Source organism: Pogonomyrmex barbatus, unplaced genomic scaffold, assembly GCF_055798465.1.
Source record: "Pogonomyrmex barbatus isolate J1 unplaced genomic scaffold, ASM5579846v1 scaffold16, whole genome shotgun sequence".
Lineage (NCBI taxonomy): Eukaryota > Metazoa > Arthropoda > Insecta > Hymenoptera > Formicidae > Pogonomyrmex > Pogonomyrmex barbatus.
The window spans coordinates 2,297,238-2,316,782 of NW_028297112.1; the positions used below are offsets into that span (position 1 = coordinate 2,297,238).

The 19,545-nt window shown below is 36.6% G+C and overlaps 1 protein-coding gene across 4 annotated transcripts in view; it reads right to left on the bottom strand.

Moving 5' to 3' along the window:
- Window positions 1–327: 327 nt before the first annotated feature.
- The window catches only part of LOC105425770 (uncharacterized), a 155,168-nt gene continuing 135,950 nt past the window's right edge, over window positions 328–19,545 (bottom strand). For 3 of the 4 annotated variants that reach the window (XM_089074089.1, XM_089074090.1, XM_011636681.3), the window contains exons 7-9: window positions 8,110–8,358; window positions 7,114–7,345; window positions 328–6,531 (exon numbers count right to left, since the gene is read on the bottom strand). In XM_089074089.1, coding sequence (XP_088930215.1) covers window positions 6,294–6,531; window positions 7,114–7,345; window positions 8,110–8,358 — 719 coding nt within the window. In that variant the 3' untranslated portion in view covers window positions 328–6,293. The remainder of the gene's footprint in view (window positions 6,532–7,113; window positions 7,346–8,109; window positions 8,359–19,545) is intronic. The other variant, XM_089074091.1, reaches the window with a different exon arrangement.

The following is a 19,545-nucleotide window of genomic DNA, read 5'->3' on the forward strand; positions in this document are numbered from 1 at the left end:
TAAATATATAGCACGACTTTCATCTGAAAAATGGTAAATTTCTCTTTCCTTGAAATTGAACTGGGGGCAATTCCCCTTTTGTAATTATTTAGCATAATAAGATTCCTTTATATAAGATAACTCACAAAATAACGAGGCAAATATATAATAAAGACCCAGCCGACAAAATTTCTCTCTTGGTCCCATTTATCGTTCTCCCTTGCGTGTAACGCTTTTTCATACGACTTTCATTATCTCAGAAACGTAAATGTATAATATTCTTCCTGGTTTCGTAATATTCTTCCTGGAGACGCTAAACAAAACAAAATTAATGAATGCCACGGGCACTACGTTTTCCATAAATTATTTATTATAGTAAATCATATATCCAAGGGAGAGTTACACAAATTGAAAACATTACTCGTTACCTGCAGCGTCATTCCAGACATTAACAGATGACGCGTGGCCCAAACTTTCTCAGTGACAACGATCTATGTACGCGAACGAGAATTTCGCTCGCTTGCACTTTATAACAAAATATTAACTCACACTTACACGTGTGCGCGCATACACGTCGTACGTATTATTTTTTTATAGTAACAATTTATTAAGTCGTTTAAATCAACTCGTGTTCCTCGTGATTAATGTAAAAACGTGCGATTCGCAGTTCGGAAAAGAATCGAATCGACGGTTACACGATTATTTATAGTACAGCGATATTTACAGATGTGCTTACAAATTATACTTACAATAAAAACGTCTTAATATATCAACACTCTTTCATTTTTCTATTCTCTCTCTCTCTCTCTCTCTCTCTCTCTCTTTTTCTCTCTCTGTTAGATGCATGCACACTGTCACCACATCGATTTCATCGTCTGCATACAAAACATTACGTTATTTAACGCGAAGCAACGTTACGGTACGTACACGAGCCACTTTGTCGCCTAAAATAAGAATGCGTGAGATACAATCGTATAAATGTGTCTCAAGCAGCAATTTGAAATTCAAAAGCGTTTCGATCGGAAAATCTTTGGCATGGTATATATTCCGCGCAGTGATTTCCTTACTCCTAATGAGCGCCGGCTTTTTCTGGTCGCGTATTTTCAAAAGGAACGCGAACCAAGATTCGCGCGTGCAAATTCGTGCGTATTATTAAGTCGCCAATTTCGCGCACGGATTCCTCGCGGAAAATCGTATGCGATACAACGACGACAACAAGGTTACGAGTACGTACGGTACTTATGGACGCTTCTTGTTAGGTAAATATCAGGCACTCCGAACAAGTTGCTTCAACGAGAATAGACTAATTAATACCGAACGAGGTAAAGGGGCGCAATAAAACGCACAAAATTTCCCCAAGACTGTTTCGCGAAGTTCACGAATTCTCCGGTGCTCTTTTTCACGGCTTTGTCCGTTAATTGAAAGCGGTATCGGTGAAAAACCAGACAAGCGGACGAACTTAAGTCTTCAAAACTTCGCTTTATTTCAAAAAGTTTAATACGTTGCGTATCTACCTCGCAAACACTGCGCTGTCGGTACACGCAAAATTGTCTTTGATGCACGAACCCGTAATGACGTCACGAGATAATAAGGGTAACATAGCGGCGTGGAACAAATGTTTATTACCTGCATTTCTGATAAACATTTGTTTTACGCATCCGCATTACATTCCGTATTTAATACATCCCGTCATTAAAATGTACCGTCGCAGTATCGCTCACATTTTATATAACACACCTTTATACGGAAATAAATCTTTAACGAGAAATATTGCTCGCCTGCCTTTTACGGACGCCAGTCAATTCGCAGTAGAAGAGGAACGTGTGTAATCCGCCGCTTTACCCCCGTCGACCTTTCAATCATCGATCGATCGCCGCTCAATGAAGCGTCTTTGGTATAATTCATTCATCCCGCCAAACGAGCGCGATGGGGTGCGAGAATAAATAAAGCGCGAGCCCGCTGCGATATGATAATGAGGGTGGCTTGGGGTGAGAGGCGCGCAGGGGATTCGGCATTTCGAGAGCATGAAAAAGATAGATCGACAACGGATTCAGCACGCGCGGTCGCGGTAAAAAAAAAAAAAAAAAAAAAAAAAAAAAATAAAGAAGGCAAGCGTGAAAGGCCGTATAAGCGGCACTTCTTATAACGTATTTACACAAGTCTAATTTGCATTTTAGAGACGGCGATGCTCGCGGCGCGTGCGATTTGCATCTTGTCATGTAAATGACACTGACGGATAAGCGGGAACGTTACAGTTGGCAGGCTAGCAAGCACGCGGAGAACGATTCCCGGGCGAAATTATTTTTTCTAGTCTCGCGACACGTTTCAACTCGAAATATTAATGCAACTCGTGCGATGCATGATTATAACGAGTCTCTGGAGCATGAGAGAAATTTGTAAGCGACATCGATCGCACCCCCGCTGAAATGCATCAGGGGTGTATCTTTATACGTAACAAGTAATAGATTATTAACGGAGTTGTGTATATTCTTGAGATGTGTGGATGGTATCTATTATCCCTGGCGGAGCGTACAAAGAACTTTGGACAAATTAAGAATGGTATTATCGGTTGTCCCGACGAAAATAACAGGGACAAGAATAATTTTGTGCTGTAGAAATAAATAAAAGATGCTAAAATAAAAGCGAGAGTAGTGAATATTTCCGAGCTTCCAACGCCCCGGAGACGCATAAATGTTATACGACACTATTTGCATAAATACAAGGCGCCATCGTTGAAATTCCGCGAGGATTTCCACACAAAAGGAAACGTGAGGGGGTTCGCGAGGGGTAGCCAGCTCGTTGTGGGAAGTGGAAGAATAATAACGAAGAAGAACCATTCTCTCTGATGAGAAAATTTTCTTCCGGATCGCGATCTCTTTCCACAGCTTTGCGGTACGTAAACTTTAATTAACGCGGACCAATTAGAAAAAAAAAAGAAAAAAAAAAGAAAACGGAAAAAGCGCGCAAAGTTATGTAATGGCATCTCGACTGCGAGGAATCTCGTTTTTGAAGTTTTTGGATCTCGCCGAGCGTAGAGCAGCGTGATGATAGCTCTCGAGAATTACATTTTCTGTCGGTACTCGATTACACGTTCGGTTACACCATTGCGATTCGTAATGTCGATTCGCGGAAATCAAGTTGCCTTTCCTATCATCGAATTGCTCGTGATACTGCTGATTTCCAGAGAAACGGTCTTTAAGTTCAGTTATATTTTTTATTTCTCTACGAGACGTGTTAGAAATAATTATATAGATGCGATAAATTAAAAACACATATTAAAATAAATAATCTTTGTGCAATTTAGCTCATAAGATTTAATAAAAATAGCTTCATTAAACAGTTCTAAAAAGAATAAAAATAGTTGAAAAGATTAAAAAATGTCAATTATAAATAAAATTTCTATTTTGTTGGAAGAAAAAACTTTTTACAATGACTAACAGTTGTTCGCCAGAATAATAATCGATCTGTTTGCTGTATTCATACGTACAAGAGAATGAGAAAATTAAAAAAAACGAGATAGATGTATAAAAATGTTGACGAGAAATATATATCAAAGAAAAATAGAAGAATTAGAAAAATAGAAGTGCGTCGATTGAGCCAATGAGTCATCTCTTCGCAAGAGATTTTAACTTTTCTTTTTAAAAAAGATAAAATAGCAACTCTATCAAAAGCATAGTTCTCATGCGAAAATATACATATGTATATATAAAATAAATATTGATATTTATATAAAAAAAATACGTCTGTAATGTGTATGCCTGTTTGTGTGCATGTATGCGTGAGCGCGTGTATCTTCTCTCACGAGTTATTCGCATATATTTTTCGTTTCGGTGGACAGCAATGAAAAATCAATTCGCAAAAATGATATACGTCCCTGACGATCGCGATCTCGTGTGAGATCGTGTCAAATTATACCATTGATGTTCAGACGACTTCGACGTATTACCTAACTGATGGCCTAACTCTTAAGGATAACGATCAGTACGAGCATTATTGCATTAACGACCTCGCTGATGTGTCGAAAATGCGACTCCGTGTCGCCGGATGCTTGCAAGATCGATTCGTCATAACGACACTGTGTGAATTCAGGGGAATACGACTTACCGAACGACGTACAAACAAACAACGAGAGCTAGAGCTCGGATTTGTCGTATTTTGTCGTACACTACGGACAGTTGAGCGAAATTACATTAATGCGACTCGCGATACAAATAATAATGGCGCGGTCTCGTGATATGCAATCTATCGTAATTCTTTCCTTATGTAAAATGAAATTTTGATTCATTTTCTGCTCACAAGTAAATAAGTACGTTACTGCATTCAGTCGAAAGACTAAGAAAATATTTTGAAGAAATATAAAATTAAAAATTTAAATGTAAAAATAAAAATCCACATATTAAAAATTCCATAAAAATAAAAGATTTAAAAAAAAGAAGAAACGAATTATAATATTTTCAATTTCTATAATCGACCAATTTCAAATGCAATTAAATTCAAAATCAGATATTTCAGTCAGTTTCGCTTTATCGGAACTAATTTTTACTTTTAGATACGCCGACTTTCTCGTTCTGATTTCGTTGAAGAGCTGTACAATCCTGTCATTTGCCCAGTACAATCTTTGCGATCAATAGTTAGCGAGAAAGAACACATGTGACAAAAAAAAATTACGCATCACGAGAAGATACATCCGTTTTACTTGCCTTACAAAAGGAAAATCCGAGCTCTGCTTATTACATACTAATCCTTACGATCGTCCGCAAGGGAGAGTTTTCGCTGGTTCGACAAGCGCGCGCTCTCCCGTTTTCCCGCACGATTGTAAAATCGATTCTATGGCACGAAGGGCAACCTTCCAGTTACAATCTCCGACCATTTCCGATTTAAGTCTCGTTATGCGCGTCCTCTTCTTCCTCTCTCTCCTCTCTCTCTTTCTCTCTCGCTCTCTCACTCACTCACTCTCTCTCTCTCTCTCTCTCTCTCTCTCTCTCTCTCTCTCTCTCTCTCTCTCTCTCTCTCTTGTTTATCTGTACATTACATGTCTTTATTTACAGTGTGATGTACATACATATCAATCTTTATAAAAATCGTCTCGCGACTATGGCAGCTTCGATATACAAAACCGCTGTAAGTTCGTTGAGAGATTTTCTTGAGTATGGGCGTGATCACGTTTGGCCGCTGCTCCATCAGTGATGGTCAATAATTTTCAAGTGGCGCGCAAGCAGCGGTCGGTTTAGGAAACGTCAGGTAATATTGGGTTTTCCTATCACGGTCGCCTTACAAATTTCAACGTAAATTGGTCTGCTTAGATTTTGATATTGAGAAAATTATATATAAAATGTCACTTATAAAATGTCCCAAGTTGCTTTCCACATTGTCGACATTTACAGAAGAAATATTGGATCCATTGATTTCGTCCACTATGATACAAGTCGCTACAAACCAATTGTGAGTAAGAGATGTTCCAGAAGTCTGTTACCAGCAAAGTGTTACCGGCAGTGTTACAATCGATATGCTCCATGGAATTCGCTTCAGTGAGATTCTTCCGAGGGTATACAGCTGAGTATATAGTGAGTACAGGGTATACAGTGAGTAAGTCGATAGGGTCGATAACACAGTTTTCACGAGATATGTCCATTTATAGTAAACAACGAAACTCAACCCGTCGATTTTACAGTTTAATAAGTCAAGAAATAAATATCCGCGAGATACATATTTACTTTCTCAATACCATTTTATATTTGGAAAAATGACAGTACTGTCATGTGCCTGATCTCACAAAGCATTTCGTTCAACAAAAAAATTTGCTGTGGTCCTTAAAACTATTCCAGTTCTATTCAAAAAAATTAATCGAGCCTTCTTATACACATTTACAAATCGATCCACGTTGCTACGTTCTTGTTGCAATATCGCAATAACAAGATAATGCTCTAACTATATGTCTCGTTCACTCCTTTTCCATTCTCACTGACGATAGATTATACATTTCTAATCGAGAATTTTCGCAAATCCTCAAAATGGACGACACGTTTACAGATATACAAGTCCGCAATCCAGTCTGTTTTGGTGAACGTTGGCAGATGCTCATTGGCATTGATAAATCTGAGATCGTATTTTCACAATGTAGCATAATTCGGTGCATCGGCCGATGATTTCTTCGTCTTCAACGTAATTTACAGCGGCTTGGTGCGGCATATCCGCTTTTGTCGAACGCGTGTTCCCCTTTCTCGCAATTAAAAGCAATATTTTCGCGTACTAACTTCCGGTACCGGGCTCAAGGACGGGGGTCGTCCCTCGCGCGGGACACCCCCTTCCTCTTGTCAGCCATAGTAATAACTTTTGTTGTTGAGGCTTCGGGGATTCTCCGTGCGGAGGATCGTGTGAAGATTATCCGTGCCGACCATATGATTTCCAAGATCAACGCGCATCCCGGTATTGGTTGCATGAGGCACTGATGCGGTATGGACGCTGGGAATTGTTGTCGGGGATAAAGGTATTCTTGTGTCGGCGTAATAGCGTTCGCCGTGAAGTCTCTCGGCCAATTGAGTTTCGGGCAATCTGCAAAAGAAATATAATTAAAATCCACAATTAACAGTTAATTATCACGTAAGAAATAAAATTGCGGTAAAACTTTCAGAACCGTTTCTTCATAAAATAAAATTAAAAAAGCAATAAAAATTATTTATTTAAGATTAACATTGTTTAGAGAGTTCTCAAAGTAATTACGTATTTAAATTTTAAATAGATACTTTTCATTGCCGTCTTATGTTTTAATTTTATATATTTAATATCAATAATATATTTAAAATGAACATTATTTAAATGTTCTCGAAGCAATTACGTATTTAACTTTTAAATGGATATTTTTCATTGTCGTCTCATGTTTTGATTTTATATTATTTAGTATCAATTATATATTTAAAATTAACAGTTCTCGAAGCAATTACGTATCTAAATTTTAAATGGATACTTTTCATTGCCATCTCACATTTTGATTTTATATATTTAGTATCAGTTATTTAATTAAGATCTAAATAAAAAAAATGAAAGAAAGAGAGAGAACTTACATTAAAGCAATTTTATTAACTCGCGCAATAAGGAAAGGAGTTACTTTTTTTTTTATTAAAAGGAGATATTTACCTTGCATCTTGCATTGGTACTGCGACAGGCGTGGTGAGATCAATGTCGGCATCGATTTCGGAAATATCGTCGGTAAAGCCGTTCGGGAGGGTCTCATTATTTGCGTGAAACTTTGCATCTCTCTTCGCACGATGACGGCTAATTAATAAGCGACCGATAACCAATCCCAGACAAAGCAGGATACCAGCGCTGACTGATACAATAATGTAGAGGTAGAACTTCTCCTGGTTATCTGCGGAAATCACATTAAACATACATCTTAAACTTTCGTATTTCTTTCTTCCCTTCCTTTCTCTGCGTAAAATGTCGACAAGAGCAGATTTGAGCCTTATTAGCAGAATATAAAAATAGAGCACATGATTTTTTTTTAATCCGCTGAGTTTTTTATTTATTTAATATAATCTGCTTTTGTCCAAACAAATCTACATTGACTATGTAACACCTACATAGACAACACGATATTCAAATAAAATTCGGAAACAGTGAAACAAAAGGAAAAATCAATTAACATGCCGTACTAATTACTGCTACGGGAAACAATGCAATCCCAGACACACAATGCTCATATTTGTCAGACAGAAATCAATCGGTGGTTACATCTATCATTTCGATATACTCCGATATCGAAAAGTCTAAATACAAACCAATCAATTTCGATTAGTTCGGTTTCGGATATCAGACAAAAATTATGTCCATAGATGTGCAATAATTAAAATGCAACAATTAAGAAAGTAAAATCTATTTTAACACCCAAAATTGAACCATTCAATAATAATCTGTCTCGTCCAAATTGGTATCTCTTTTTACGTGCATGTGTCAACAAAATGTTCAAGCAACTACGGGAAACATACATGTTTCGCCAAACCTTTGCCCTCTCGCGGGGCAAACTACCCTATAGTATCCAACCCTGGCAAGAGCTCGTCGGGGTCGATAGCAATGGCGTTTTACCAGATGGTTTACCAGCTGAAAGTAACGATCGACCGATGGTGTACTCACTCGTTATGAAGGAATAGGCATTGATCCACTCATTCAGGAATCCCACCACCATGTGATCCTCCTCCGGAAAGGCGTAGACGACGGTGGTGCAATTTCCGGATGATGCGCTGGAGCTCGTGGATGCGGCATTACCAACCCCGCTGTCGCTCGCCATCGCGCTCCCCTGGATAACCGTGGGCGGTAAAGGCGGTAAGGGTAAATCTTTCGCTCCGATACCGAGCGACTTTAACATGTTCAACCGCGCGTCCACTGTGCACGCGAGAAACAAACGTGAGGAGGGGTGGCAGTTCGTAGCAATTGCAATTAGAATCCGAGTTTGGATGTTAGAGATGTGTTCTTATAATTCTTGCTAAATCAATTTTCGATGCTACGGACGCGAGAAAATCATCTTCATTTCCTCCTCTCCATGAAGAGATCAAGATCATTTTCATGCGTCTCCACAGTATCGAAATTTGGAATTTCGAAATTATATCGATTTCAATGAGAATCGAATGGATAAAAGCATCAGAGTGAGGTTGTTTGTGTAAGTTACACAGCAATTTTACAGCGGCGATGAATAAAGAAGTGTCTCGTGGAAACTAGAACGTTACGCTTCTTGAATATTTCAAACGCATTTTCATATAAAGAAGCTTTACAGCATGTTTAGAATTACTTCAAAACTAATTATAATGCATGACATAATTTTTTTCATTATAAAATACAATATCTTATTTACATAATTACACATAATATTATTATTACACATAAAATCAATTTAAAAAATATTAGCAAAGACATATTAATTAGTCACTGTGTTATTTACAACAAGTATCATTGATGATTTCAATCGAATAGGAATATTATTTTTTTCACAGCGTTTAACACAAAACATAAGCGAAATATAGCTGTATTTATATAAAAAATGCTACAAATAATATATTAAACAAATATAATAATGTGATAATATTTTATAATTAAAACTGATTTGCTGCATATAAAATTTTCCCTTATAACATTAAAGTCAGAACTAAATTGCAATTTTCTGCAAATTTAATGATATCTAAATGACACCGTTTTGCAGCAATATGAATTCGTTAATACATATTATTAAATTCATATCAAGTCATTCTTTAAACAAAATTTACGCGTCATTAATTGATATTTGTTGAATAAATATATACTTAATGTAAATGCTCATCTATAATTTAGACTAATAATGAAGAATGTAATGATTTTTTCGTAATGCTTCATTAAGTTTTGGTGTACATTGCGCGAGCCGATATGTGTATCTTTGTGTGCATAATGCAAATATGTTCTACATTATGTATGTATGTGTGTGTGTGTGTGTGTGTGTGTGTGTGTGTGTGTGTGTGTGTGTGTGTGTGTGTGTGTGTGTGTGTGTGTGTGTGTGTGTGTGTGTGTGCATAATGCAAATATGTTTTTCCAGCAAACTTCTACAGCGTGAATGATTGATTATATCATAACATCCCTAATAGTCTCTACCGAATGAATCATGGGAGCTGTTCGGCGCAGCTCTCGTCATTCCGAATACCATTATTTTCGCAAAAATTACAATTTAAGAAACAGGATTAGGTTGTTGTTAAAATTTATGATATTTTTCGCGCTTATTGAACGCCGTCTGAAATTTCTTCAAAAATTTCTCACGACAAGTCGTTTATACCGTGTCTCTCTACGGATCGCGGAACTTAAATGGCACATTGTGCTCCTGGAACGCTTCACGGTCTTCCGGATCCTGACTTACTTTTCACCCGGGTTATTTTTCAGGAAAGAACCACGTTCGGCGTCAATGGGAAATGGAAATGCGGGAGCGGAAGAAAGTATATAGAAACGAAATAGTTCGTGTCTTTGTTGCCGACGGTATATTATATAAAGATCATATGTAGTTAGCTACGCGAAGATACACGGTTTATGTAAATATATAAGTTTTAGATACATAGGATCGCAGCGCGAACTCAAATTATAAAACTTTGTAAAAAATTTATAAAATCAGGAAATTCTTTAAAATGCTGATAAATTGTCTATAATTATCAATAGACCATATTCAAGTGATTAAAGAGAATAGTTTTTAACTTACCGCTATACCACTTTCTGTTCGGTGCACACGCATATATTTTGTTTATAAAACTGACTGATCCAAGCGGACTGAAAGGTAACGAATTACTCGGACACAACGAGCCTCGCGAAGCAGTTTCGCTGACACGATGAAATTAAGGAAAGAATCAGCATATCATAATGCAGAGACATATACTTGTCAGACTATCTATTACGCTCCATGTAATTAATTATATTTTGAAAAGAGAAGTGTAATCCTCTTCTAGCAGTCGAGTTTCTATAACTAAAACATAATAAAATGTTTTATATTCCATTACAATTGTTTTATATTCCATTTTGCAAATGGAATATTTTCAGTGTATCCGTGTGTTAATGCGCTGTATATAAAATAGCCCGGAATCGGTACGTTCATTGAGAAGTTTCCGCGGAACTTAGTAATGTCTTAGCTTCGAGTTATTTACATCATAATTCAAACAATATGGTTCTAGTTCTTCCGGTCGCGTTGTTCCGCCAAGCTTACTATCTCTCCCGTGCGAGATAACGTTCGCAGTTTCTAGTTTTCTAATTAGTGACTTGGGAATGCTTACAATTAGCCAACGACGTCGTGAAATTCCATTCCTATTCTATCGCACGAGTGTTCATTCTGTTTACGATCAAATTATATCTGGTTATGATTTTACAACAAGTCTGATTTAAGAAAATTGATATTTGTGTAATATTTTTATTTGATACTTTTATAATGTCGCATTCAAAAATATCTTTTGTAAATGAAACTATTAATAAACAAAAAGATTCAACAAAAATAAAAGATTCAACAAAAATAAAAAAAACGAAATAAAAACATGGGACACGCGTTAATTGCTACCATATGTTTGTTCGAAATGTGATTATGACACATATTACTTATATAAATTTTACTTCTTCTACTTGACAAATTATAAAAAAATTGTACAAAGATCGTTTTTCAAAATCACTTACGCATTACTATATTTTTTAATTATTTAATGAAATACGATTAGGCTAAAAATGTTCATGGTACACACTTTTATCAGTGTTGCCAAGATGATAAGCAAAGATAAGAAATATGAAGATGAAGTATAGTGGAATACAACACTCATTTAAGTTGAGTGTCTTTTAAAATATACCGGTTACCGGAATATAGAAACATAAGAATATAATTTGTTTATCCGAAGCTTTGTTTTATCATAGAAAAATGTTTCGCGAGAAATATATACATGGCATACAATCATTATCTAATTATTACATGGAAACGTTTCCACCATGCGTCTTTAGACGAATTTACTCAGCCGACTAGATAATAGCTGCGTCTGACGTGAATCTTCAAACATTCACAGAGTTACGTAATTACATTTGTGTCTTATAGCAAGTAACGCGGATATATGATTTTCGTCTGTTCCGGTTAATTATGTCACCAAAGGAAACTAAACTACGAGCACACTCTATTCATTGTTACAAATACATTTAAGCGAAACAGCTCGTAATTCAGCCCCTTTGATTTATAATTTATGTCCCTTTCAATAAAACTGGTCGATTTGTCGCTACATAATTTTGAATTTTAAAATATGGTAATATTGTAACTGTTTTTAACACAATAAACGTCACGGCATGACTGCATGATGATTGACTATAACTGCTGTATAATTGATATTAAAAGTAATATTTTTCTGGATATTAAATTACGATACGGTGAGATGAGATTAAATGAATCTCATGAATCGTGAGGATTGCAGAATATCGAACAATGAATGTAAAATTGGGATGTAAAAAATATCGTACGAGAAAAAGGAGAATATGGTAACCGACTAATTTTAAACGTTTCGTTGAATTACAGGAACATCGGAATAAAATCCGTGCTCGAGATGGCAATCGATCGTCTATGAAAGTTTAATCGCAGTACCGCGCATTTCATATTTTATTCTTCATAAAGTATGCAATGCGCGCAAAGCTACATGTACACTTTTGGCCTGGTATTTTCTCGATTGTTTTTAACATAACGTAATATTACATTAAAAATGGAATCTCCTTTTTTAATTAAATGGATACGTAAACTACTTACGACTTATCACCAGAAATAATCCTCGTCGCGTAATGGGACGATTAAAAATTGATATTTCCAACGGCACAATAATATCCTTCGATATTGCAAAACACGACGTGACGTGACGTTAAGCGTAATCTATATATGTGAAGGGAGCACACACTACCATATTAATGTGAATTAATTTGTTTATTGTAACAGCGCTGAAAATTACTGTAACACCGTGTCTCAAATTATGAAAGTATATTAGAATAAACTTGCGAGTGCAAATCACGTGTATATTGAGAGACATAAAAGCGATATTCAATTATCTCCGTTGTAAATAATCCTTTAAATTTGCAAAATGTAATTTCGCTAAATCCGCAAAATTAGATATTTTTCCATTAGATATTATTCCACGCATTTGCCGTATAAACGCACGCATTTATCCGTGGAAAAAAAAGAAAAAAAAAAACCAGTAAAAGAGGAATAAATAAAATAAAGAAAAAACGTTTGACGCAAAACTCGGCAGCGGTCGAGAGAGAGAGAGAAAGAGTATTTGCGCGCACCGGCGAACGAGACGTGACAAAGCCGAAAAGTTATCACGGATAAAATGGGAACGAATGCCGTTGCTTTTACTGCGTAAACATTTTTATTCCACGGCGAAATAATTTCTCGTCAGACTCGTCGCGTAAAAAACGTTATGCACTGTCGCTGGCGCCGAGCTATATTCCTATGAGCTACTACGTTCCTGCGCGAAATTATCATTCGCATTGCACATCCGCGAGTCGCGCGAGCTACGTGCACTGTGACCGAAAGAATCACACACAACTCGTCTGCACTGCCACCTGTTCACACGCCGCGAGAAGCGAACATTTTATGACAGTCGTAACATACATGAGTTAATACGTTACGTGTAATTTCGAGGTCGCGCTTTACGATCTTTACGAGCGCGGTGCGTAGGACAGAGATCTCTTTCCGTATCTTTTTATTTTTTTTGAAAAATGTTTAGATAATATCCCGTAAAAGAGAGAATATCTTTTTATAATGCTCGTCTAAAAAAAAAAAAAAGATTAAAGAAATAGTACTGAAATTTTTGGTCTTTTATATTTAAACGCAAAATGGTCGAGTAAAGCATGATTTTCTGTAATCTGTGACAATCAGAACGGAAATAATTCATTAATAAACGTTCATGGAAGATTAAGAGATTAACATTAAATATCCAGCTGTCGTCAAATGATTACTTATTAATTTAATTGCTAAATAGAGGAATAACGAAGTGCTGATTTTTCATTTATCTAACGGTCAATTTGTCAATTTAACGATAAATAACAGGTAAATAACTCTCGAATTAATACTGTTTTTATAAAATTTGCAGGATTCCATTTATGAATGAAAAATTTATGCCGCCAAACACACGCACGCACGCACGCACGCACGCACGCACGCACACACACACGCACACACACACACACACACACACACACACACACACACACCCACACACACACACACACACACGCACGCACGCACGCACGCACGCACGCACGCACGCACGCACGCACGCACGCACGCACGCACGCACGCACGCACGCACGCACGCATACACATATATGCATGTAGCATATTCATCATTTATTGATTAATTGCGACTCCGGGAAAGGACTTAGCGCTTCATTATCAAGTAATCAAACGAGTGCCTCATAAATCTGCGGTGATAGAAAACGTGGGTATAAATTCGCTACTAAAACGCGTCGGACAACGACGCTTAAGGGCAATAAAGCATCGCACGGCGTTAAGCTCGTAAAGCGAGAGCCCGATCTCTGCCACCCTGCGAGGGTGAGAACTAAAATTCGAGGGAGCGGTCGCCACCTAATCGACATTCGATGGCTCGCCGTGTTGGTATATTGACTGTGGATCGATCATTGGCGAAGCGACCCCTAACGAAATAGTCATATCGCTCCCAGTTCTGGTACTAATGTCAACATCAATCACTAACAGCAGCTATTAATCGTGCCTCAAAGTTTGCGTAGGGACCAAAAGACACTTTGCGTTCGTGAGAGATCAGCTGCGAGATATTCTCCTCTTCAAATTGCCTAAGTCTGTAATGTTCTTATCACGTCTGTTTAATCGAGAAACAAGATACTCGTCAATTCTTTACTCTGCAATAAAATTAAGAATTTTCAATAAAAAACGCAACAAACTTTTTTATATCAATAATTGTTTAAATAATTTATAAAGTTATTTTTTTGGCCACTTCGGCTAAAATTTTGAATTGAATTATTTGTTGAGTTTGCTTAAGCTTTTTAATTGTTATCGTCGAAAAGGCGACAATTGCAATTTTTTTCATATTGAAAACATGTTAAGTACAATCATAGTTGCGATATAAGAAATTATCGTAATTAATATATAATAGTAGTTAAGATTCCAATTTCATCATTTCAGTTAATTTATAAAGTTTGTCAATGATAAGAATTCGATACGAGGATCAACAATTTCCCTTTACGAACTTAAAATTTTCATTTGGAAGTAGTTCGCGCGGTAGGTATTGATGTCGTGACAGCTGTTCGATAATTGCTTTTGCACGACAGCTTTCCACCTAGTTTGGAGGCGAGAGAGAACAGTCACCAAACTTACTAAATACTATGTACGACTTTATTAACTGATTGGCATTTACTTCGCTGTTGACGATTGCTCATTTAGCTTCAACAATTTATTGGTCATTGTATATACGATTTTATATTTGGTACACGATATTTCCAAACAGAAGCATCTAAAACAATGTTTCTGCATTCTCTCTAAAAAAAATATATATATTTTAATAAAAAATAAATAAAAAAAAAGATTAAAATATAAAATATCTTCTCATTGTATTCATGTAAACCATCGCGCAAGTTCGATTATTTTCGTAAATAATTAAAAATATGCTCCCAGAGCGTATTTTCAAATTATTGATTATTAATAACAATCTTCTTTCATATTCTATCATTAACTATTCTTAATTACGATTAAAAGTGCTGAGATTGAATAACTTGCGGAAATTAAAATTTTTAAGTTACAGTTAGAAGGTTGGGTATTTTCTTCTTCACAGCGTAAAAATAATTCTGCGTGAGTTTCTCGTAGAATAAATTTAACAATGGAAAAAATTAGGGAAAAAAATTTTACTGTGATGAAGAGGAAAGAGCCGAAGATAAAACCAAATTTTATTCCGTTTTGACGGTACGAGAGGATCTTTATCTTCGGAGAGTCGGAGTTAAAAGGCCGCGCCATAGTCCGTTGGTTCGGCCAGCAAGTTAAAAATGTAAATAGAAGGGAAAGTAAAGTTCCCCCGTGCCCTGAAAGCTCTCATCAAGCAATGTAACTTTTACTTAAGCGATTTTGTTCTACCTGGCGTCGTATTATACTCATGCTGTACGGCTTGCCAATGCGGGCTTACAAAAGATATTTAATGAGCCACAGTAACCTACTTTCTCTGCTCTCATTGGCTTGGTAAGAGAGTTATACGTATTTCCTATTTCCCTTTTTGTCTCCTCCTCTCTATCCTCTTTGTCCAAATTAATTTAATATATTTTCGCTTAAACAGCTTAAGTGACTGAAAAATTTTTAATTTAACTTTACACATATGTATAATTTATAATTTAAGACTAAATTCTTGACATTTGTTTAATGTAATCTCGCATTTTTGCGTATTAGTTGAAACATGAAGGACGTAAGTAAAGAGTCCTAGATTACGTGCTCGAGAAACAAGAGTGCACCGTCTCACGGTGAATTAACACCGCTTAATTAGTTACGTCAAGGTAACGACGAAACACGATAACTTAAGATTGTCTTCAGACATTCCACTCGATTAAAGCCATCCAATTTCAACGCCAAGTTGTATCATTGTTTGTCAGCTAATGTACGGGAATGGCTGCGGCCTAACGCGTGAAACGTGCCATTTCTTATCTTTACTAACGACGAAATATGCGCCGACCCCCATTTGTCTGTGTCGGCAGTACAATTCTGATGGTTTCTTCGTTGTCGCCTAAAATGTGACACTGGCATTCACACAATATCCGTTTATCACATTGTGCGTTACCTCGTAGCAGTGAATTTCAAATGATCATTAGCCAAACGCGCGTCACGTAAGTGAACATTGTCGAACAATTAACAATAGCTTGATTGTAAGATCATTGTATAGTGTCGTATAATTAAGCGTAGAATTAGATACGGTCAAATGGGATTCTGCATTAAATTATAAGTCTATGCATACGCTTATACTTCAATATAACGCTTATGTACTTCAATGTACTTCAATATAAAGCATAAACGAAGACAATTTTAAAGAAAAATTAAATATATCTACAAAAATTGAAATTTGTTTATTATTCCGATTTACCATTAAGTTAAATAAATCCCGAAATTACAATGTTTCATAAACTACATGTAGGCTTTTGTATTAAAAGCATCAATCTTTTCGATTTTCGTTTTCATCTTGTCAAAAAAAATAACGTTGACATGATTCAACATCTATGTATATTTGCTCAAATACCTTAATCATGATCGGATCAATTTTTCATTCGGTATACATTAAAATTAATATTAAAAAAACTCGAGTATAAATCTTCTTTGCGGCTATTAAAATGCTTCCACGGTTCCGTAAGCATTGACTTTCCTATCGTCTAATAGGATTCGAGATGCAATTTGCATTTTCCGATTCTAGTTGCGAAAGTGCATCAAAGAATCCGATCCGCTTACGCCGATTACCGGCGGGTCAATTTAACTCCATTTTTAATATCGAACAGTTTCTCGCGCGATATCACTAAGCACACCGGCGGGGCGCAGGAGCTCAATTATTAAATCCGCCGATCTAATCGACCGTGAGAGATTACGAGACGTACTGCTTGTCTGCGCGTAAGAACTTTGCAAATATTTTGTTCCACCTGAGCCACCGATAAGTTAAAATCGAATATGTCAAATTTCGACGACACTCCGAACAAAAGTACGACGCAGAAAAGTTAGAGCAGATTTTCCTCCTCGATGTCAGACCACCACGATTCGTATAATCTTCCTCGCCGATAGTTCATCCAATTTTTGAATTCTCTTCGCAATCTTATCACGTTCTGTACATCTGTCTCAGCGATATTCCTGTAATATTCTTCGATCACTTTTTTCTTTTTTTTTTTTTTTTTTTTTTTTTTAAAGAAATGCAAAATTCAGTTATTTCATTTCGAAGTGTTCATTTTTGTAAGTGTATAAACAGAATATTGATTATTTCAACGCATCTCTCCGTTTCTCTCTTAATCTTCTTTACGTAATGCTAGTTCATATAACGATTTATTCGCAGACTTTAATTTCGTTCTGACTTGGCGAAGATACAAACGGGTAAAGGAATACAGTCATGTCTCGGAGGAAGGTACTCGGTCATTATCTTTAATTAACGGCGCAATCCACGGTACCTTCGATAAAGTTTGCAAAGCCGGCGAAGTAAAACGTGTCGTCGACGACGATTCACGTTGAAATTGACCTAACGAAAGAGAAACGAGAGGGGAAGGGGAGAGAGAGAGAGAGAGAGGGGGAGAGAGAGAGAGAGAGAGAGAGAGAGAGAGATATTACTTCGCCAGACGCAAAGTCAGGTTCACAGGTTTTTCATCGCTCACATATCGTAGCCCATCAGGTGGCATTAACTTTATCTGAGATTTTTTTCCCCCGATAGTTCGATGTCCCCTTTCACCTTTAATCTCGGTCGGTGCACATCCGGCGCGTCCGATATTCCGCACCGCCGGCACGATGCGCAACCTTTTCCCCATGGACGATCACCATTTCAACCCTTTTTGCGTAGACGAGTAGAAAGACCCCGACGAAATCTTGATCAAAGGAAAAACTGATCCCGACGGAAGTTTTAAACGCCAATAAACAGTATCGTAAAATGCAAGAGGCGCGCGCCTCTACTTTTTAAATATGTATCAGCGAATGCAGAAAGGATACATATAGACTACTCCCTTTTGATGTTCCATAAGTGTTTGCTCCGTTTCTAAAATTTAAACCTCATAAACGCGAGTTTCGGAAGATTACGATATTCCAAGAAAATGAAATATATCATTTTTGAATTAAGAAATGAATTTTGTTCACACCGAATGTTGCAACGTTTCGAGAAATATTATTTATGCACCGAATGAGCACCGGTGAGCACCTTTGAAGACCGTTAGGGTCGAGTTATAGTATTTCGAAACTAAGATGGACGCACGATATGTCAAAATGAGAGCTTGTTATATTATACATGGAACATATCATATGAAAAAGTTTTTATATGAAACTGATATTGACTTGATATTGAGTTTAGTTATTCATCGATCTCGCAAGTACAAGAAGACGAAACTTTCTCTCGGGGAGCAGACGAACTATGTAAGAAAAATCGAGAAGAGACGAGGGAGCTTACAGGATTGGATAAGGTCCGGGAATGCGTGGGATATTGCCTTTCGGTGGCAAGGTATGTCGACATGCTATCTCCGCGCCGGTGATAGTTTTCAGAAACGTACACAAAGCCACCGTCATAAAAGCGAGATTTCTTTTGTGCTCGAACGGCAGTTGCAATTCAAAAGCCAAATATAACGAGCGCTTTCACGTGGGCAAGGTGGAGAAATTATACGGACTGGAACTAGGAAAAGAGCAAGCTGTGAGCGCTTTTAATTAGAAGCCTGAATTATATGCACCGATGGCGACACGTACTCCATTCAAGGGTCTCGTACCACAGAACCTCGCGTTTAATCGCACGATTTCAGCGGAATCTCGCGACGCTGAAATTTGGTGAACATTTATGTTATGCATTGTGTAAGTAAAAATTGCTAATTAACTCTTTCATTATTGTGGCTCTAGGGAATCCATTCGAATTTAATTTTTCGAATAAAATATCTAGATTAACAGAAAAACAAGTGTTAATACGTTTTAATTACATTGTTAGAAAATTGGAATATCCAATTTCGGAACATTTGATTTAAATGAGTAAAATTATTGTTGAAAATTCCTGAACTCAAATTCGCAAAATAAGGTTTAATCAAAAGTTTAATAAAACAGATAATTAGAAATAATTATACTTAATTCAACCTACAAAATGTAAAACTTCGGATGATATTAACCATTCGATCTAATTAATCATTAAGAGCGTTTAATGTTAATTATCATATTGTTATTTGTAATTTTTGATCTGTATCTGTATTAAAGAACAGATTTATATTCAAATCTTTTGTCTAACAGATTTCACACTGAACTTTAATAGAATATATTTTTCTGCTTCGATCTTATCTTTCGTTCTTTGTTCTGGAAAATGGCTTTTCTTCAACTTATGGACTAGTGAGAATGTCAAACGA